This window comes from Phanerochaete carnosa (assembly GCF_000300595.1).
Source record: "Phanerochaete carnosa HHB-10118-sp unplaced genomic scaffold PHACAscaffold_4, whole genome shotgun sequence".
NCBI classification, from domain to species: Eukaryota; Fungi; Basidiomycota; class Agaricomycetes; order Polyporales; family Phanerochaetaceae; genus Phanerochaete; species Phanerochaete carnosa.
Window position 1 is genome coordinate 54,937 of NW_006767631.1, and position 19,745 is coordinate 74,681.

Consider the following 19,745-nt stretch of genomic DNA (forward strand, 5'->3'; position numbering starts at 1 on the left):
CATGGGAAAGGAAAGTACTCTTTCGTCTACTTCCTTTCCACAGCTCCCAGCGAAACCCAAAGTGACGCCCGTGCCGTACAGGACTTCGCAAATGGCGCCATTTCACACGTAAGAGACAGTAACGCTCGACTCAGAGACTGAGGCGGAAGTTACGAGCTGGTCATCCTGATAGATGTCCGTGAGGAACGCGCCTGAGGGGCCAACCGAGCCCGTGCTTGTGCCGGCGGACGCGTCGGTGAAGGTAACGGTGCCGAAGTTGGCAAAGGGCACCTGCGAGCCGTTTTCCTCGAAGTCCTCGATGATCCACTCGGCATCCTGCTGGCAGAGCGCAGAGTCCGACGTGAGAGCCCGTTGAACGGACTGATCCTTGCTGTTGTTCGTGATGACGACCGTGCCCGACGTCGTGCTCGATGCGGTAACGGTCAACGTGACGCTGTCGCCGGGGCTGAAGTTGATGTCCGTGAAGTTATATGCAGCCTCTGGGAACCACTCGTACCAGGCTAAAAGTACCAAAGGTAAGCATGTGCTCAACTGGGAAGGGAAATATGAGTCGACGCACCCTGGTAGGACACTTGGGTGCCGTCAACGGTGAAGTCAACGCCAGTTTGCAGGATGGCGCTCTGGCAAGTATCGCCGTCTATGCCGACCCAGGCAGCCGCAGAGTGCGTGCCAGAAGAGCCTGAGGGTTCCTGCGGTGTCGGAACCGTGAAAGTAGCGGTGACGCTCTTGTATGTTCCCTGCACGGGAGCCTGTTAGCACGCATATCGCACACCGACGCATGAAGGGGGGACACACTGCATCCGCATTCAAGATGGCGCCGGCCCAGTTAGGGCTGTACTCAGGATGGGTCTCGTTAGTGATCTTGGGGTGCGACGAGCGCAGGCTGCCGGCACGGCGAGCAACGCGGGCCTCGCGGCGCTCCTTGAAAGAGGGCAACGCGAACGCGCTCGTAGCGAGGAGAGCCTGGAAGAAGAGGGTGAATACGAGCATAGTGGCGCTAGTAGTATCAAGTCGAAGGAGCTGTGAGGCTGTCGACTCGAGAGAGGTTAGAGACTTGGACACTGGTAGCAGCAGCCGAGCATGATCTTATACACTGGAGGTGGGGTAGGAAGAAACTTTGCCATATGGTCACAATTGGAAATGAGATAGTGCCGCAAGAAACAGTCGCGCATGTCGGGGATAGCATATTCTCTCCCGGAGGGGAGAAGGGCTCCTCCTCTCAACAGCACGCATAGCTTGAAAGCATGCACAGTTCTGCTTCAATGTATGGAGTCTGGAGAAGAGTCTTATCGCGCGGAGCTACAAGCTTGCATCAGCGAACTGTATGCGGAATTCACTTTGTTCATATCTTAGCCAATCTTAGCCTACTTACATCGAGCTTGCACAAAATACTAGAGCCTCCACGCGTGCCAAAATGCCATCTGCTTTCTCCGAACTTGCAGATAATCAGCGAATGCAGTGACTAATGAGGGACAATATTAGCGTATAACGGCGACGCATGGCCGCGACCGGTCAATGTTGACGAACGATACATACTGGAAATAGCACGCGGCCATCGAATTGCCGTCCACCATATCGAAGACAAAGCCGTCAGAAGTGTTGATGGAGGCAATTTGAGCAACGACATCGCATGAGGGAGTACCGACCGCCCCGCGTGCTGCTGTAATGTGTTGTTCCACATCTCCGCATTTCTGGGGAGACTTATTTTGCGCTAACAAGAAATCTCACCTCGTCTGTCAATGCGCATTGCATCAGGCACTGCAGAACAGTTTAAGCGACGCAGTCCAGCTCGCATTTGTCACAAGAGTCTATTCATCTTATTCTTCCCTGCACCGTGAGAGCGACTCGATTTCACCTGTATGTTATCGCGTCTATGTGATGCATTGGCAGCATGACAGCCTGAGGCAAGGCATGAGATCCGGAAAAGATTATATCGCGCGCTGTTGTAAGATGTTGAGATGTTCGTTTTATAGATGCCGATAACTACGTTCTGACGGCTTATAGCGCAGAGGTAAGTATATAGCTCACCCGCGTCGTGGTTATGTCGCCCAATGATGTCATGAGCTCTGATGGCGGCCGGCATAAAGAGGAAGTTTCAATCGTGCTTCAGCATTGGGGTGGGTTCTTCAAACAAGACGGTGGAAGCAGTTAGCAGACAGTGTGCGACTGAAGCTTGAGTGAGCTGGGACACGGTCAAGGTCAGATCTGTGGCTTACCTTCAGAAATGTGAACCTCACATAGTCAACTGCGCATTGGGTGTGTATGAAGCGTCTGAGATCCTCACTTCCACCTGTCTTAAAACGCCGAACGAGCGTATCTGCTCGATATGTAGTGTTCCGACTCGACAGTCTGCCAGCTGACCTGAGCAGACATCCCTCGAGACGCTGAGCATCCATGAATCAAACTCAGCTAGCTCTAAATTCCGTACAGACCCCCTTAGATGCGAGACAAGTAGCGAGAAGAGTCGTGAATCCATGATGATGACCAGAAGAAACATGCGAGGCAGCGCACAAAACTTGCCGACGCGCCATCAATGTTTACGTTTATTGATGAACCTCAACGCCGCTTGATGCGCCTCGCCGCTCCCTTTCGAGGCTTCCACTTCCACCACTAAGTCTTCCTATTGGATCGGACCCTCCACAGTCATCTTCCGTGAGGACTAGCGTAAATAGCGAAGGCCACCATGTGATATGCTGTCGGCATCGTAGTCAAGAAGGTCCTGCGGGGAAAGTTCCACGTCTCATGGACTAACGAACAAGCACTACTACACTTTAATTTCCGAGAAATATATCAGAAGCATAGAACAACAGTCGGTGCGCCAACATGCAAATGTAGAAACAGTAGGATTAAATACTTCCCCAGACGACTTCCACTCTACCGCTCTCAAAATCCAAAGCTGACACTCGTTTCGCAGAGAGTTTCGCAACTCGTGCCGTTCTACACGTAAGAGACAGTGACGCTCGAGTCGGAGACTGAAGCAGAAGTCACAACCTGGTCGTTCAGCTCAATATCCCAGATGGTCGCGCCGGAGGGGCCAACCGAGCCCAAGCTCGTGCCAGCGGATGCGCCGGCGAAGGTGACGGTGCCGAAGTTGGCGAAAGGCACCTGCGATCCGTTCTGTTCGAAGTCCTCGACGATCCACTCCGCATCTTGCTGGCAGAGCTCGTAGCTCGACGAAACCGCCTGCGTCACGGACTGGCCATTGCTTTCGTTCGTGATGACGACCGTGCCCGATGTCGTGCTCGACGCGGTGACAGAGAGCGTGACGCTGTCGCCGGGGCTGATACTGATATCCGTGAAGTCGTATGAGGGTTCGGGGTACCACTCGTACCAGGCTATAAGAGTTGGAAGTGAGCGTGTGCTCGTTTGGGAAGGGGAACACGAGCGGACATACCCTCGTAAGACACCTGGCCGTCATCAATGGTGAACTCGATGCCAGTTTGTAGGATCGCATTCTGGCAGGTGTCGCCGTCGATACCAACCCAGGCAGCCGCGGAGTGCGAGCCAGAAGAACCCGAGGGCTCCTGCGGAGTCGGAACTGTGAACGTCGCAGTGACGCTCTTGTACGTGCCCTGCACGGAAGCCTGTCAGCACACACATCACACATAGGCACACGCAGGGAGAACGAACTGCATCTGAGCTCAAGACAGCACCAGCCCAGTTTGGGCTGTACTCCGTATAGGTCTCATTGGTGATTCTGGGATGTGACGACCGAACACCGCTAGCTCGGCGAGCGACGCGGGCCTCGTGGCGCTCCTTGAAGGAGGGTAGTGCGAAGGCTGTTGTGGTAAGGAGGGCCTGGACGAAGAGGGTAGAGACGAGCATGGTGGTGTCGAGTCGAAGGAGCTGTTGGGCTGTCGAGTCGAGAGAGGCTAGGGACCTGGAGACTGGTAGCAGCAGTTGGGCGTGCTCTTATACGCCGAGGGGGGGGGGCGTCCTCAGGTGCGTCCATGGTGCATCCTGGGGTGCAAACATGGGACGTCCTAGGATGCGCTTATGGAACATCCTGGGAAGCACTCATAAGTCATGATAGATGAAAGCTGATATCATAATGTTGAAACCGTTATGAGTTTGTGCATTCATAGGCCGAGGACGGCACAGGAAGATGCTTTGCCATAGCCATGAGCCGGCGCCATAAGCGATGGTCGTGCATGCCAAGATACAATGACTTCCATATACTTTTAACAGCATGTCCTGCGAAGGGAATTCTTCTAAGCTATGCGCACAGCTTGGAAGCACGCACCGCTCCACTTCGACCATATATGGAGTTCTAGAAGGTTGTGATATTAAGCGGGGCAACCTACAGGCGAAATTCGCTGTGCTCGCGTTGAAGCATACTTACATGACAACATCGATCCTGTGCAACAGGCTTCAGCCGCCGCACGTGTTCGAACGCCATCTTTTTCCTCCGAACTTCCAGACAACTAGCGAAAGCCATGACTGATAGAAGTTAATATCAGCGCGTAACAGCAACGCATGGATGTGATCAGCCAATGTCGACGGATGAGACGCATTGCCGACAGTACAAAGCTATCGAACCACATCAGACACAGCCACCGGGAGCGTGCCTGCGGAGGCGACTTACGCAGCGACATCGCATGAAGAGGCTGTCTGGTCTCGACTGCCACAGCTTGCGCTGCAGCACGTTGCCCCACATCTCAGCATCTTTGGGAAGGCTTGTTTTTACGTTTTCGAGAAGCCCCGCTCCGTCTGTCAATGTGCATCACATCAGGCACTGCCGAACAGTTTGAGTGGCGCGGTCTAGCTCACAATCGTTACGAGAATCGATTCATCTTCGTGCCCTTGATGTCCTTCTCAGTGTTATGGGAGCCGAAGAATCCCGCCCGTACATCGCCGCGCTGTCGTAACGCATAGCATGAATGAGACTATGCATCTAGCCTGGAAAAGATGCCGTACTTATATCCGGAAACGGTGTCGTGCACCTTCGCAGGACGTTGTATATCCTTTTTCCAGATGCCAATTACCACGTTCTGGCGGTATATGGCGTAGGGATACGTATATGGCTGTCGCCCACCTAAAATCGTTGTTATTTTGCCAAAGTCAAGCCAGCGTTCGTTGCACCGCACCATCCAAAGAGCTAGATGCAAAGGCTAGCGTGACATAGGCTTGTTCACCATAGCTACGATCACATAGTATGCCGACCAACAGCTGAAACGAGGCCATCGACCAGATGCGCATTGATTCATCATGTTCCTCGAACCTTGGGTGAGATAAGGAAGGTCAAAGGTCAAATCAGGGTGCAAGGGTCGCTGCTACGCACCTGTCCATCCGCTTTTACCCCACACTAAGTGCAGCTCTACAGCTTCTCCGGGATACGCCCTCTCCGAAGCTGTCCGCGCATGAGTTGCATGGCGGTCGACGTGGAGGCTACCCAGGCCCACAATGCAGGCGCTCTGCTATCAGCCCATCCTCTCTTTTCATCTTGCTTGAAAAGCAAGACGCAGGGTGGGCGTGACCCTGGCGAGGGGGGATTTCGAATACTGGTCAAGGCACCGCCTGGGGCTCCTGCGACAGATGCTGGCAGCGCCACAAAGGCCTCGCAAAATGCACGCAAACGACGCGAGAGAGCTAGCTCACACGCTGACGGCCATGACAGAGTGCCAATCCGATGTGGAAAGTTGGAGGCCATGCCTTGGGTGCGGATGAGGGCACTGGCCAACGAGACGGAGCGCCGATCCGACTGATGTGCCGGTGCGCCATCAGCATCACTTGATGCGCCTTGCCGCTCTGGTGTGCGACCGGGTTCGGAGGGTTTGACTTTTCCTCCACCAGATTGTACCCTCCGATCTCCCGCCATCTAATGGAAGATAAATTCCTGATGACACCTTTACGGTGGCATTCTCTGCCAATCATGACTGTCGCCGACCGGTCTTCGCGGACACGCCGATCTGCTAGAACGTGAGTAGACGAATTGAAATTTCATGTGCAGGGCCAAGGATCCGTGCAGACCACGCTTGCGAATCGGGAGAGAATCTTTAAGTTTTTTACCTGTGCATCTTATGCCCTCCCTGAACAGCCCGTATTCAGGCGGCGAGTCTTAGATTAATAGGTACTTCGTGAGACTCGGGGCCTGCCACCGCCACTGAACGCGGTGACCCTTGTTTCCAATCCTGGCGGGAATAGGGGCCAAAAATAATGCAGGAGATAAGGACACCGTCGGACATCCTCGCTTGCGGCGTGCCTTGTTTTCTCAATCATCAAATTCCAAATTTGTGCACCAGCCAGGAAATGCTCCACCGGATTTCGATTGCTGTCGCTGCCGTGACATGCGCATGAAGATAGCACAACACTACGGCTTCTCACGAGCTTAAAGGATGTGTCCCAAGCGCGTCACAAGAAGGTCTGTTTTGCGCAATTCCAGTTTTTGGCTGCTGCTCACTGGGAATCACCACGAAAGCTAGCGTTACAGCGCGTGCGTATCCGAGTGACGTTCTTGACAATGAGAGCGACAAGCAGACAAGCGGTATGGATGATGAGATTCCGGAGAAAGAGGGCGAAGAGGAGGCGAATAATGAGCTCGAGGTAGGTGGCTGATTCGCGACGCGTTTGTCATTGCTATATTGATCAACATCAGTACACTCTACGACGCGATGTCGTGTCGAGACGACGGAGAGAAAGAAGAAAACGGTATGCAGAAGATCAGGTCGAAGCCGACCCCGATGCGACGCGTTTGTTGATGATCAAGACTTCGAGAATAAGCCCTCTCGGACGTCGGTGATGGCTTCTCCAATGAGAGCGAGGCCCCGGGGAGGGGGGAGGGGCAACTAGCTGGCTGGGTTCGCCTTTTGGGTTTGCACCCCGATCTGTAGCAACGTGTGTCACCAATCCAGCTTCTGTCTTCTGCGCGACGCCTCTTGTATTTTTAATGCTTTATCTGTGCTTTTGCTATCACTGCGGCTTTGATCAGCGTCTTTGAGGGCCAAAATCCACAGCCAGCAATGTAAGCACTTGAGGACAACGACGACCGGCTACGCTGGCGGAAAGACCTTCAGGTCTTGCTCCCCAAGTTACAACACCGCCCCATATATAACACAACATTATTTGCGAAGTGTTTGAGAGGAGAGACTGATGAAGCTCAACTACTTCGCGGTCGGTGCCTGCCTTCTCAAATACAATTGGAACAATGAATGGCTTTCGTACTTGTTAAGCAGAGAATGACACTGCTCTTTTTATTTAAATCCTCTTCTCACATCTTTTTTGACCTGCATCATGAAGCCAATATTGATCAGATCCTGTTTAAGTCCATATCTTTAAGTTATGTTTTCCGACAGAAGGCGGCTGGAGAGCTACGGTGTGGGGTTCCTGGGGTCTCGCTTTTCTCGCAAGTATCGGGGTCCGGTCGCTAAGGGTGTCTTCTCTGCTCTCCCTTTCACAAATCCTCGCTGCGTCCTTCATTTCTGGCCTAGTGCCGGTACTCTGCGGGGCCTGCGGGAGAAGCAGTCTGCAGCGCTCGAACTTGTGCAGGTGAGCACGGCGGAACCGCGGGGTGCGTCCGAGTCCACGTCTTGGCGGTCGTAACAACTTGCCATGGGACCTACGAAGGCTAATAATAGCCGGGCTATACTCACGCGCTAGGATGTTTTCTTTGAATTTAAGGACAAGCTTATGTCACGAAGGCTGTCATGTGGTCTGTTATCGGTACCGCAGTCGCGCAGATCCTACGGAAGTTCGACGTGCGAATCAGCTGCGAACAAACTCTATCACAGTCCATTTAACGAGAGATATACAGCAGATACACAATGAGAATTGGTCCCGCTGGCATGCGGAGACATACATACAGCCCAATCATATACTCCTCTAGACCTCTTCTGCTCCAGACTCTCCAAAGTCCCAAACTGTAGCACGCAAAGACATACATGCAGCCAAACTACATCTCGTGGAGGTTTCCGAATCCGAAGACCGATGTCTATTTCGCACGCATGCGTCGGTCTAGACGTAGGAGACGGTGACGCTCGAATCAGAGACCGTAACAGACGTCAGGACCTGGTTGCCCTGCTCGATGTCCATGATGGTCGCGCCCGAGGGGCCAACCGAGCCCGAGCTCGTGCCGGCAGACGCGCCGGTGAAGGTGACGGTGCCGAAGTCGGCGAAGGGCACGAGGGAGTCGCCCTCCTCGAAGTCCTCGACGATCCACTCCGCGTCCTGCTGGCACAGCGCGAGGGTCGACGAGACGGGCTGTGTGACGGTCTGGTTGTTGCTGTTGTTGGTGACGACGACGGTGCCCGACGTCGTGCTCGACGCGGTGACGGTGATCGTGACGCTGTCGCCGGCCTTGAAGCTGAGAGAATCGAAATCGTAGGACGGCGCGGGGTACCACTCGTACCAAGCTAAAGGGTACCGGGGTGAGTGTGTGTGCTTGGCTGGGGAGAGAAACGTGGGGGTGGACGTACCCTGGTAGGTCACCTCGCCGCCTTCGACGGTGAAGTCAACGCCGGTCTGCAGAATGGCGTTCTCACAGGTGTCGCCGTCGATGCCAACCCAGGCAGCCGCAGCGTACGAGCCGGACGAGCCAGACGAGCCAGACGAGCCAGACCCGCCAGACCCGCCAGACCCGCCAGAAGAGCCGGACCTGCCAGATCCGCCAGATCCGCCAGACCTGCCAGACCCGTCAGACCCGCCAGACGAGCCCGAGGGCGCCTTCGGCGTCGGGAGCGTGAACGTCGCGGCGACGCTCTGGTATGTGCCCTGCGCGGTAGCAGTTTGTCAGCACACGTTCAGCACATGTACGCGCTCAGGAAACACGCACCGCATCCGCACTCAGGGCGGCGCCGGCCCAGTTCTGGCTGTATTGGGGGCTGGAGTCGTTGGCCATCTTTGGGTGCGACGACCGCAGACCGCCAGCCCGGCGGGTGAGGCGGGCCTCGTGACGCGCCTTGGAGGAGGGCAGCGCGAACGCGCTCGCGGCGAGGAGAGTCTGGACGAAGAGGGTGGAGAAAAGCATGATGGTGCTGGTAGTGTCGAGTCGAAGGAGCTGTTGGGGCTGTCGAGTCGAGAAAGGCTAGGGACCTGGAGACTGGCAGCAGCAGCCGAGCGTGCTTTTATACGCTGGGGACATCGCGCGAAGCAGTTGCACGCAACGACAGCCGACGGCTGGTATCAAGGTGTTGGGGAGCTTTGCAAGCTTGCTCTCGCATAGGCGGGAGGCGAGGTAGGGAGGCGCCTGGTCAGGGTTACGATGGGGCTCCAAGCGCCAGAGCCGGCACTGGAAATGCGGTTATGCATAACATCAGGACGTGATTTTTCCTGATGATTAGAACTGCATGTTGAGCTGCGAACTCTGTGCGTTGATTTCGCGTTGGCTCTTTTGGAAGAGCTTCTTCCCGGCGGCACGCACAGCCTGAAAGTACACACAACACCACTTCGACGCAAAAATCATCCGCGCTTGCCTCTGTGATCGTCTTATCATGTGGAGCTACAAGGTTCTGTCAGCGACTCATGTACGGAACCCGCCGGACTCGTACTATCGCCTACTTACACTCAGCCTTACGACCAGTTGTGATCTGAGCACATGCCCGAAAGTCATATGTTTTCTCCGAGCTTACAGACAGCCAGTGGATACTATGACCAATGGAAGGCAATATCAGCGAGTGCCGGCCACGCATATTCTATCAATGCAGCCGACCAGTGCCGGCAGATGTGAAGCACTGCAACGGCACGAGGTCATCAGCTATATCAGAGACCAAACAGCCGAGAGTGCCGACGAGAGCGACTTACACAACAGTAATATCGTATGAAAGGAGTTGTTCGGTTTCCACTGCCGCGCCCTGTACTACAGCATACTCGTCCAACATCTCTCCATTTCTGAGAAGACCAACAGAAGCTCGGGTGCATTGGCGAGAAGTGCTCTCCCGTCTCGTCAGTCGACGTGTACTGCACCAGGCGGCGACGAACAGCCCGAGAACCGCGATCGAGCTCGCATCCGTCACAAAAGCTGATTCATCTCCGTGCCCCAAATGTCTCCTACCAGCGTCACGAGAGCGGGACTGCCTTGTCTACGCCTTCGCGTCCTATTGAGATGCCGCATGGGAGACGCGGCAGGGGGATGAACGAGACCACGCGTCTGGACAAGGGCGCCATGCATCCGGAAACGCAAGTGTCATGCATCCCTGGTGAAATGTCGTATGAGTCCTTGTGCCAACTTGAGGACGCCAGCGTGGGCCATGTCTTGGCACAGTGCTCACCACGCGGCTGCCGCCTGCCCGAATTGTGGTGTATCGCCGCCAGGGTTCAACATTCAGCTCACTTGTTGGGCATTTGGCAGGCCCCACGCCCATGGATCCGCCGAGGTCGCATCCGCACCGCGCCGTCCGGGGGCCACATGCGCCGGGCGCGCGGGGCTGGCACGGCACAGCCTTGGTCACAACGGCAACGGGCTACCGGGCGCATGCCGACCAACACCTGGGGTGAGGCTACCGAGCAGTCGTGCCATCTGCTGTATGCGTGTGCCGAGCTGTGAGCGAGATGAGATGGATCAGCGGCCAGGTCGGGCTGCGAGGGGTTGCTGCTACGCACCTCTCGACTCCCTTTATTCTAACCCAGGTCCAGCCCTACGACTACTCTAGGATACGGTGTCTTCAAGGCGCCGTGCGCGTAAGGTGGTCGAGGTGGAGACTAACTTGGGCCCTCGCGTTGCTGACAGGCCAAGCTGCCAGATTATCCGTCGCCGAGCTTTCTCCCCCTCCTCGGGCCAACTGCGTCTCGTCCTAGCCAGGACCGCACATCGTCGGCGGTAGCAATGATGGTGGTAAGCGGTGTTGATGTTGGCGGCAGAGGTGGGGAGTAAGATGCAGGGCTGGGGACCGAGCCACAGACGAGACAGCCTGTGTGTGGGAGGAGCCCACGGCGCGGGCGCTGTTGCATTTGCCGAGCCCGGACCCCGGACAAGACGCTTGGCGGCTGAGCCAGGCAGCCCTGCGAGGGACAGCCGGAAAACGCCACAAAGGCTTCGCTAGCACTCGTAGGCGGCCTGCCGAGCTGGTGCCATGGAAGCTGTAGGCCAGTGCGCTCTGGGGGGAGGTTGAGCTTACCAAGGGCATGGGTCGACCTGTTACTTCCGCGAAGTGCTTCACTATGACGAACGTAGTACGAAGAGACGCAGTTTTTTTTATGTGAAGAGAGTAACGGCTATGGTTCTTCCAGCACAGGTACCGAAGCTCTATGCACGAGCCATCGAATTAAAATTCGAAGGCGCAACTGTACGCTGCTGTAGGACGCCAAGCTATAACCCTCATACTTTCCCGCGCGTCATACGACGCTTGCTTTTTCATTCACAAAATGTTTCAATTATTTAGGCCACCAACGGCACATAAAGAATCCTCATTTCGAAACGCTGGCGATGGAACAGCGGCAGAGCACGACAAGCCGGAACGTCCGCGCCTCGACGGGCCGCAATTTCAGCGTGTCTGTGCGCACGATTGGGACCATGAAATCTGCGGGGCGCCGCAGTCCGACCGGTGTCCGTGCGCGATATCGCGAAAATGGGCATGGTCGAGCGACTTGCAGAAGCGGTCGTGGTGCCAAGCAGGCGGAGAAGACAAAACTCCTGAGGACCCGAGCATGTGGAGGATGTATCCCCACGTGCGCCGACTAACGGTCTAGACTGGCACCCCTGGACTTGTTTGATTGACTGAGGACCTTCCTCTCCGGCTTACGCGTCGCTGGAGTTGCCCACGGAATGACGCATGTGAGGCATGAGCAAGAAGCGGATCGTCGGTAGGATGTGTAGTCTCAGGAGCCGGTCTCCGAAGACGACCCTCCAAATATGGAAGTCTCTCTGGGACCGGTTCTCAAATCTGCACTAAAGGGACCCGAACAGGAGTTGAACCTGTGGTCTCAGGTAATTAGCCCGCGGACTTACCGATCCCAGGGAGCGTCACCAAGTTCGAACCACATTTCGAGATGTAGGACAAAAAACTCAGCTTTCTTCGGCTGTTCTATGCCCTTGGAATGCTGGACCGAATTTGACAAAAGGCAAGTGCCTGGCAACCATCCGTGAACTTGAATGCGTATTCTATGTTCGGATTTATTCGAGAATCGTCCGCTGTTCGCTACTTCTCACCCTGGCTCTACTAGACGACTCAGCAGCTATTAGGAGGAAGGTACTTGCAGAGCAGCGGCGTGATGTTGTAGTCTCTGCGTGATGGCAGAAGACGAAGCTCTTACCCGAGCCTTGGCATGCGGCAGCGATCGGATCAGCGCCACAAAGGCCGCCGGCTTCCGATATCTTCCGATCATAGCAACGCAGATTCGCGCGAAAGCAAACTTTGCTTCGACCAGCCCACTCTAAGATGAAGACTAGGGCAAGAAGACATGTTGCGCAGCAAGGCGCTGGGGTCAGGACCAGACAACCCCCTCGTACGACATCCTTGCGCAAGCTGCCCCCATCGGTACTCTCGGCAGATTCGTCTCTGATATGGTCGATGCCTGGGTGGACTCGTGTCGCCTGCGATGCTTCCATCCATCGACGCCGGCCGGCAGCGATATTGGACCATGCGTAGCTTCATTGCTGATGCTGCTCTTCATTCGTCATTGCACCTGCCGGCCGTCTGGAAATCCCGAGAAGGCACATGACGCGGAATGATGAGGCGATGTCGTGCAGGCTCGTCGTAAGCAGGTTAGAGGACAAGGAAAGGGGACTCTGCACATGGATAGCTGACGTGACCCCGAAGGTTCTGCAAGATAAGACGAACATGAACAGGCCAGCGAGGATTCTCCATGTGTCTAAGTTCGCTTCCTGCGCGCTTCCGGGAGCGCGTGCTGCCGGGGCGAAGCTTTCCAGACGAACAATCGAACCACATAGTCTGCAACGCAATATCGGAGAACATGCTGCAATGGTCATGTGAAAGATATCAAGATACACCCATCACGCGGCCGGTCGCGACCTCCACTTGTGGCGTCGGCTCCGGCGCCTCAACCCATAACCATGACTTGACGGCATCTTGCCTCGCTTGCAGCCCATGCGTGCGCGAACTCGCGAAGCTCCTTACCCCATGATGCACCCGAGGATTATCATGGCCTGCAGCTGCTTTCTCGGCAGGCCTCCGACGTATAAAGACTCCCCCGACTGCTGCTGCCATTCCTCAGGTCCCTCGCCTCCCTCGACTCGACAGCCTCACAGCACCTTCGACTCGACAGCACCTGCACCACCATGTTCGTCTCTACCCTCTTCATCCAGGCTCTCCTCGCCGCGACTGCCCTTGCGCTGCCGTCCTCCACGGAGCGCCACGACACCCGCCTCGCCCGTCGTGCCCGCGGCCTGCGCTCGTCGCACCCCAAGATCACCAACGAGACTCACACCGAGTACAGCGAGAACTGGGCCGGCGCCGTCTTGAACTCGGGCGCGGTGCGTCTTCGCTTCTGTCCCTGAGCGGCGTGTGTGCGCGTGCTGACAGGCTCGGGTTTCTGCACAGGACACGTACAAGAGCGTCACCGCGACGTTTACGATCCCGACGCCGAAGGAGCCCTCGGGCTCGTCTGGCTCGCACGCTGCATCCGCCTGGGTCGGCATCGATGGCGACACCTGCGACACCGCCATCCTCCAGACCGGCCTCGACTTCACCATCGATGGCGGCGAGGTGTCCTTTGACGGTCAGTCCCGCGCTCACATCTCCTCCGCGCCGACACGCTGATGGCATCCGCAGCCTGGTATGAGTGGTACCCGGACTACGCGTACGACTTCTCGGGGATCAGCTTCAGCGTCGGCGACAGCGTCACGCTGACGGTGACCGCGTCGAGCACGACGTCGGGCACGGCCGTCATCACGAACAACAGCAAGGGCAAGACCGTCACGCAGAAGATCACGTCCGGGAGCGCGCTCTGCGAGCAGGACGCGGAGTGGATCGTCGAGGACTTCGAGGAGGGCGACTCGCTCGTGCCCCTCGCCAACTTCGGCACCGTCACCTTCACCGGCGCGTCCGCCAAGACCGGCTCCGGCTCCGTTGGCCCCTCGGGCGCGAACACGATCGACATCCAGCAGGGCAACAGCGTGCTGACGTCCGTCTCGACCTCGGGATCGAGCGTCACCGTCTCCTACACGTAAGGCGGCGAAAAGGGTGTGGGGGCTTCTGTTGGAAGCAGGGAGCTGGAAGGGGGAAAGGAAGTGGTTTGGAAGTGTACGATATTGACTGTATTCCCCGCGCTAGAGGGGCCGACGCTTGTTGTGCACCTTTTGTATCGCTCTCGGAGATTGGAACGTAATTGTGCTTGTGGATTAGGCTGTCCCGCAAGGACTTGACCTGCAGATACTTCGCGAGCGAGCCTGTCTACCGGGGACACACCACATATACCAACACCGAGCACACTCATAGTGTGAAACTCAAGTGGCCCTTAAGCTGTCTGAGGACACTTGGTTCTGATTTGCGATGTGCAACAAGGATGAACGTCACGTGTTCGTGACGCCCGTAGACTCAAACTTGCCATGGTCCTTTGATCCTTCATCTCGAGCTACACAGAGACCATCTTGCTCCCTTCTTCGCTTACTGCTTGGTCTACTTGCACGATGCGATTGCCAGGCTCAGCGCGATGCTGCTGCACCTTTCGGCGCCGTGCTTGCTCTTGCGGCCAGCTGGCCGGACACAGCGCGAAAGACGAGCCGCCAAGTGTGGCACAGAGAAGCCAGCCAGAAAGCCTGGATGCTGCGAGAAGTGGTGCCTTGATGGCATAAGCTCTGATATACATACAGTGCAAAGCAGGACATAAGTAATAATACAGCGCGTAACGGGAAATTCCTGAAGACATACGGCACGCAAGGCGCCTCAAGCTTCAAAGATCACAAGTAAAACTGCAGAGGTGGAAGGAACAGGACACTTGGTGGTCGTCGCGCCTGGAAGACGCCGTCGTTGGTTGATGGTGGCGAAAATTCAGAAGTCTCTCCAAAAATTCATGTCTTCGAAGATGCGCTCAATAAACTCTCGCAAGGCGCGCTCTTGCTCTGTCTCCGCTCTCTTGGGCTGCGCGCTGCCGCCAAGGGACATGCTCGCGAGATCAGCTGCCAGTACATCTGCGCTGTTCGCACGCTGGCAAAGCAGAATCATCAGTGAGGCGGGCTGTAAACGAGTGGAGCAGGACGTACACGTTGTTCCTCGAGTTGCACTGCGCAGTCATACTCGTGGACGTACTGCACAAATTCGTCTGTAGATGAGAACAGGAACGTAGGGAGACGGGAGGCCATGATGAGCGCGTTAGGGGTGTAGCGGTGCTGAAGATGTCTGACGAGAGGGTTGGAGGAGGTTGGGCTGTTCACTCGTTTAAGGGAGGATGTAGAGGTACGAAAAACGTGGGGTGTTGGAACCTCTCGTCCCCGCCCGCCGTTTTAAACCTCTCGTCCTTCGCAGAGACCCCGACGACAGCATCGTTATCGCCCTTCGCCCTGATCAATTAGCACGAACACGTTGCAGGGCCCTTCCCTCGCACTATCACTCATGCGTCTTTCTTTTCGGCTGCGCGCGCACAGATCGAGAAGAACGCTGGTGCGGTCTAGTTCAAACTGCGGCAGGGATGCCGCGCCCCGCAAAGTGGAGACCAAACAAAGGGCTTGTATGGTAGAGGCCCCGTATGCATCAACACGCGTTCGCTAGCCCATGTTTGAGGGTCGCTCCCTCCCACGCGTCTGGCGGGCAGTGACTCTTCGAAAGTCTTCGAAGGAAGAATGACTAGGATGTGATCGCGATCGCGTGCAGGGTTCGGGCACCAGGCGTGCGATGAAGGTATTATCCGCCGTGACAGGAATATGTCCCGTGTCTGATGCGTGCGCTGCGTCCTGTCTGACGAGGGATCGAAGTCTGAGAGTGTCTGTGTCACTACTCCTTGCGAAGATCGCCGGGAGCGAAGAACCTGTTTCACGGCAGTAACAGCAAGTCCGCAGAGAACTTTCTCCTTGATGCGCGAATTGGTTTGGTTAGTGAAATTCGAAGTTTTGGAGGAACAAGACACTGATGCTGCGAGCGGAGACGCCCACAGGGTCCTCTCATCGTTTGCATTATCCTCGGCATCTACTCCCGCGGAGTCAGAATCACGGATCAGCGCGTTTTGTCGCGGCATCTGGTCTCACGATGCGCATGATATTCCAAGACTCCTCGCTTGGAACGGGTTGCTACTGGGCTGCTCGGCGGAATCACAGGAAGAGCGAAGGCGGCCAACTTGAAAATAGTGCGTCATGAATCTTCCGCTCTTCCAGACTCGCATGCTTGATCGACTCAGATCCTCGGCCCAATCTATTTGATCTACATGCGCTCTAGCACATCGACAGCATCCCCGACGAAGGTGATCGGTAGCTGTCAAATATATGGTACGCTCTGGGCGGTCGAGAATGTTATTGCGGAAGAGACATCAGACAATTATCTTCCATGGAACCGTGGGGAATCTTGAGAGTAAAGCTTGGTGGAAGTAGTAGTCAGACCCTCGGAGGTCGAACAGGGCCGAACTCCGAGGGCGGCAAGGCGCATCAAAAAACGTTGATGGCGCATCAACATGTTTTGTGCGCTGCCTCACATGTTTCTCCCGGTCACCATCACGGTCTACAGCCCTTTCCCGCTATTTTATCATGTGCCTGTGGGAGCCCGTGTAGCATGAATGCCCGGTGTTTGCGCTGGGATTGCGCTGGGATTGAGGGTTAATACTTGCCGGTCATGCCAGAGGAGCGTCTGTCCAGGCCTGCAGGCCGGCCGTCAAATTGTTAAGCACGTCGAGCAGATACGCTCTGTTAGCATCTCAACACATGTGAAGTGCAGATCACAGACGCTTCATGCAACCCAGTGCGCAGCTGGCTACACGAGGTTCATGGTGAGTCACAAGTTCGATAACCTCGAACCTTGACTGTGCCGCAGCTCACTCCAGTCGTACATATACTGTCCACCAGCTGCTTCCACTGTCTTATCTACAGACATCGCTACATATCTGAAACCATGGTTGAAATCTCTTACGTGTCGGACTTACCCGCCCTATATCTGTACCCCCTCAACGGCTCCTTCGCGCCAAAGTGCATCTCTCTAGCCGACAGAGTTCATATTGTTATTGGACGCCACACCAACATCAAAACCGTACCTACGAGAGAGAACGGACGATTTTCGTCGAAGGTGCTGTCCAGGATGCACGCAGAAGTGTGGGCAGAGGGCGGCAAGGTGCGTCCGGATAATCCAGTTTCCCGCACAATTACTATCTTTTCACTTGTTGCTTTCTGGAGAAGAGATGTTACTGAGATATTATATCAGATCTTCGCCAGAGACACCCAGAGTTCTAACGGTACATATCTCAATGGAACCAGACTCAGCCCTGAAGGCAAGGCATCGCCGCACGCCGAACTGCACACGGGTGACGAGGTGGCAAGTACCATTCTAGTGATTGGAAAAGCGACATCTACTTATTGGTGTTGCAGGTCCTCGGTATTGATGTTTTCGGTAGAGATAACGTTACTATATGCCATCACAAAGTTGCCGCTCGAGTAGTCTGCGCTTTCACTGAGCAGGACGCACACGCTGCAGAGCTTCCTCCATCCGTTAGGAACGGCCTTCTAGGCGACATCGACGGGGCGGGCCTCAGGGCTGCGCTGTAACTAGACGGCATATCACGTTGTCTGTAACTACATGTGTCGCAGCAGAAACCTTTGAAATCGGACCCTTCCAATGACATTATACTAAAAAGCATGGATGGCACTTGATCTCGGAAGCCTTGCTAGAGCATGCCAGCCCTATATGTCTTTTCATTTGTCGTCGATCTTTGAGACGCAGCGACCCACATTGTGATCTCTGGTGGCGACCGATTCCTATCCGGTCGCTGTTCGTAGGGACAGGATGAAACAACGTGCCGCGAGTGAGTGCGAGATCTGACCAAAGCTCTCTTGGAGTGTCTACAGAGGAACAAAACCCACGGAAATATTATCTTTATGTAGACATGGTGCACCCGGCTCGAGCTCCAAGTGCCCCCGGCCTCTGTAAGGGGCCACTTGTGATGTCAATGTCGGTATTTCCCCAGGAAGAGTACAAAGTCGCCGCCGTAAATCGTGCTCGGCTTGAAGTTGATGACGGTTTTTCAGCAGGTGGAGACAAATACGCACGGGACCATTATGTAAGAGACTTTATCGAGTCATCGAAAAGTTCATTTGCTATTCTCCCATTTTATGACTGATCCATAGTCGTCGAGTACTGCAATACTACTAGTACATTCGTGATATCATTGTGAAAGAGTGGATCACCATATAAACGGCCAGTCATCAAGCGATATTCGTACAAAGCTGAATCGCTGCTGGTGCGTATTCCGTCGCGTCAGAACTTGGGCCGCTGCGGGACGCTCACGAAACGCTGACGTGCGCCGAGACGACTGCGCAGTCTGCGCAAGGCTCAGGGACTCTTATGGACGGCTGAGGCCGGAGGGCCATATTCGTGTCGGGCACCATATCCAGCAGAAAGAGTTCGTCATCTCCGTATCTGTCTGGCTCACACAGACATCTCGTTATGGGAATTGCGGGGCCCAAGGTCGCGATCCTCCTGCGGATTGACCAAGCCTGGTCCATGACATCGGCAGGCTCTAGCGTGACGTCCTCGTAGAAGTAGAGCTTGCTGGCGTCCGTCTCTTCGTGAATCCTGATGATCGGCTGGGTGCAGGCGACAACGCCATGACAATTCGCCCTGGCTCCTAGGGCTGTTGCATCTTCAGTTAAGGCATGCGAAGTCATGTGCTCGTTTGGCCCGATGGGTAGAATACGATTACAATCATCGAGCTTCGCAGACATCTATCGAATATACACGTACGATTAGCGCGACCCAGCCTGACAGTAGTGGATTATACGTACCGCAATTGACATGCTGTTTGGGACAAGCGGCCTGTTCTCTTCGTTGACGACCTCCCGTTCGCCAGTGGCCCTGAGGCCTTTGTGGCCTGTCGAGCGTCCTCTTTCCCGCCCTCTGCGCGACTTTCCCTGCCTGATCGGTCTTGTGATACAAGGATCTGCATCGGTGGACCTGTTGACCTTCGATGCTCGACGTGGCATCTCGTGAAACTGGGCAGCGGGAAGATGATGCGCAGAACGAAACGAAAATGGTGGATGCTCGTCGGGCGCGACACCGCGAGCTATGTCGCTGAAAGAGAGGAAGAATTGAGAGCTGACTCTACAGTTCTTATACTTACAGCGCGAGAGAGATATGCCGTCTGAGTGAGACATGAGGCCGCGCATCAGGACTTATCCGAAAGTAGCTCCGAGCCACAAAGGCCCATGGAAGCTCATCAATGATTGTCGGCGGGGATATAAGCAAACAAAGGCACGTTAGACGTAGCGCGAGGCGTGGCCACCGGTGTTGTCCTCGGAGCTGATTCAGTTCGGCGGCCTAGACACGGGAACTTATTAAGTTACACCGGACTAGCCACTCAGAAGCGCCCATGAGTGGCTAAGACACTGAAAAGCCCAAAAAATGGCACGGGCAGGAATCGAACCCACAGCCTGAAAGTAACCACAGCGCGTTATACCACTAAGGCATAAGACCTTACAAACATTGGGTTGGAATTGGCCTATAATACCACTTTTCCACCTTAGTCTTAGCTGCCCAAAGTCATATTAGCTGATTATTAGGTATTAAAGCAATGAAATGTAATTGTACAAAGGTGTATTCTGATGTTATGGCTAAGACACTGGTGTGGCTAAGACACCAGCATGGCTAAGACATTGAGATATTAAATATCTGCTATTGATTCTGCTTATTGTACATATGTATATTCTAATGGCATGGTTAAGCACC

The 19,745-nt window shown here is 55.2% G+C and overlaps 7 protein-coding genes across 7 annotated transcripts; 4 read left to right on the forward strand and 3 right to left on the reverse strand.

The window, feature by feature from the left end:
• Window positions 1-67: 67 nt before the first annotated feature.
• PHACADRAFT_140865 (uncharacterized protein) lies at window positions 68-990 on the reverse strand (the record flags this gene model as incomplete). The annotated part of the gene is made up of 3 exons (XM_007394042.1): window positions 68-500; window positions 560-737; window positions 796-990. 3 exons carry the CDS (start codon window positions 988-990, stop codon window positions 103-105), a joined length of 771 nt encoding a protein of 256 aa, XP_007394104.1. The 3' UTR covers window positions 68-102.
• Window positions 991-2,727: 1,737 nt separating this feature from the next.
• Window positions 2,728-9,047, reverse strand: PHACADRAFT_253276 (uncharacterized protein). Its single transcript, XM_007394043.1, has 4 exons — window positions 9,001-9,047; window positions 3,631-3,854; window positions 3,395-3,572; window positions 2,728-3,335 (listed from the first exon to the last, which is right to left on the reverse strand). The coding sequence occupies exons 2-4, from the start codon at window positions 3,823-3,825 to the stop codon at window positions 2,938-2,940; spliced, it is 771 nt and encodes a 256-aa protein (XP_007394105.1). The 5' UTR covers window positions 3,826-3,854; window positions 9,001-9,047; the 3' UTR covers window positions 2,728-2,937.
• Window positions 9,048-9,735: 688 nt separating this feature from the next.
• Window positions 9,736-10,794, forward strand: PHACADRAFT_253280 (uncharacterized protein). The gene is made up of 3 exons (XM_007394044.1): window positions 9,736-10,127; window positions 10,203-10,471; window positions 10,534-10,794. The coding sequence occupies exons 1-3, from the start codon at window positions 10,037-10,039 to the stop codon at window positions 10,726-10,728; spliced, it is 555 nt and encodes a 184-aa protein (XP_007394106.1). The 5' UTR covers window positions 9,736-10,036; the 3' UTR covers window positions 10,729-10,794.
• A 1,782-nt stretch (window positions 10,795-12,576) lies between these two features.
• On the forward strand, window positions 12,577-14,250 carry PHACADRAFT_253281 (uncharacterized protein). Its single transcript, XM_007394045.1, has 4 exons — window positions 12,577-12,634; window positions 12,690-13,363; window positions 13,431-13,608; window positions 13,662-14,250. The coding sequence occupies exons 2-4, from the start codon at window positions 13,169-13,171 to the stop codon at window positions 14,057-14,059; spliced, it is 771 nt and encodes a 256-aa protein (XP_007394107.1). The 5' UTR covers window positions 12,577-12,634; window positions 12,690-13,168; the 3' UTR covers window positions 14,060-14,250.
• A 2,248-nt stretch (window positions 14,251-16,498) lies between these two features.
• Window positions 16,499-16,858, forward strand: PHACADRAFT_253283 (uncharacterized protein). The gene has a single exon (XM_007394046.1). The coding sequence runs from the start codon at window positions 16,591-16,593 to the stop codon at window positions 16,831-16,833; it is 243 nt and encodes an 80-aa protein (XP_007394108.1). The 5' UTR covers window positions 16,499-16,590; the 3' UTR covers window positions 16,834-16,858.
• Window positions 16,859-16,875: 17 nt separating this feature from the next.
• Window positions 16,876-17,655, forward strand: PHACADRAFT_253284 (uncharacterized protein). Its single transcript, XM_007394047.1, has 3 exons — window positions 16,876-17,138; window positions 17,229-17,339; window positions 17,393-17,655. Exons 1-3 carry the CDS (start codon window positions 16,923-16,925, stop codon window positions 17,567-17,569), a joined length of 504 nt encoding a protein of 167 aa, XP_007394109.1. The 5' UTR covers window positions 16,876-16,922; the 3' UTR covers window positions 17,570-17,655.
• A 463-nt stretch (window positions 17,656-18,118) lies between these two features.
• On the reverse strand, window positions 18,119-18,705 carry PHACADRAFT_253286 (uncharacterized protein). The gene has a single exon (XM_007394048.1). It carries the CDS (start codon window positions 18,686-18,688, stop codon window positions 18,305-18,307), a length of 384 nt encoding a protein of 127 aa, XP_007394110.1. The 5' UTR covers window positions 18,689-18,705; the 3' UTR covers window positions 18,119-18,304.
• Between the last annotated feature and the right edge of the window lie 1,040 nt (window positions 18,706-19,745).

Coding starts and splice junctions, on each gene's coding strand:
- PHACADRAFT_253284 (XM_007394047.1), top strand. CDS start 16,923: ATGGTTGAAATCTCTTACGTGTCGGACTTACCCGCCCTATATCTGTAC. Junction 17,139..17,228: donor TGTGGGCAGAGGGCGGCAAG/GTGCGTCCGGAT, acceptor ATATTATATCAG/ATCTTCGCCAGAGACACCCA. Junction 17,340..17,392: donor TGCACACGGGTGACGAGGTG/GCAAGTACCATT, acceptor TTGGTGTTGCAG/GTCCTCGGTATTGATGTTTT.
- PHACADRAFT_253280 (XM_007394044.1), top strand. CDS start 10,037: ATGCCGCATGGGAGACGCGGCAGGGGGATGAACGAGACCACGCGTCTG. Junction 10,128..10,202: donor AACGCAAGTGTCATGCATCC/CTGGTGAAATGT, acceptor CACAGTGCTCAC/CACGCGGCTGCCGCCTGCCC. Junction 10,472..10,533: donor TGCTGTATGCGTGTGCCGAG/CTGTGAGCGAGA, acceptor GCTGCTACGCAC/CTCTCGACTCCCTTTATTCT.
- PHACADRAFT_253276 (XM_007394043.1), bottom strand. CDS start 3,825: ATGCTCGTCTCTACCCTCTTCGTCCAGGCCCTCCTTACCACAACAGCC. Junction 3,573..3,630: donor CTGTCTTGAGCTCAGATGCA/GTTCGTTCTCCC, acceptor GCTTCCGTGCAG/GGCACGTACAAGAGCGTCAC. Junction 3,336..3,394: donor CGGCCAGGTGTCTTACGAGG/GTATGTCCGCTC, acceptor CAACTCTTATAG/CCTGGTACGAGTGGTACCCC.
- PHACADRAFT_253281 (XM_007394045.1), top strand. CDS start 13,169: ATGTTCGTCTCTACCCTCTTCATCCAGGCTCTCCTCGCCGCGACTGCC. Junction 13,364..13,430: donor CCGTCTTGAACTCGGGCGCG/GTGCGTCTTCGC, acceptor GTTTCTGCACAG/GACACGTACAAGAGCGTCAC. Junction 13,609..13,661: donor CGGCGAGGTGTCCTTTGACG/GTCAGTCCCGCG, acceptor TGGCATCCGCAG/CCTGGTATGAGTGGTACCCG.
- PHACADRAFT_253283 (XM_007394046.1), top strand. CDS start 16,591: ATGCCCGGTGTTTGCGCTGGGATTGCGCTGGGATTGAGGGTTAATACT.
- PHACADRAFT_253286 (XM_007394048.1), bottom strand. CDS start 18,688: ATGACTTCGCATGCCTTAACTGAAGATGCAACAGCCCTAGGAGCCAGG.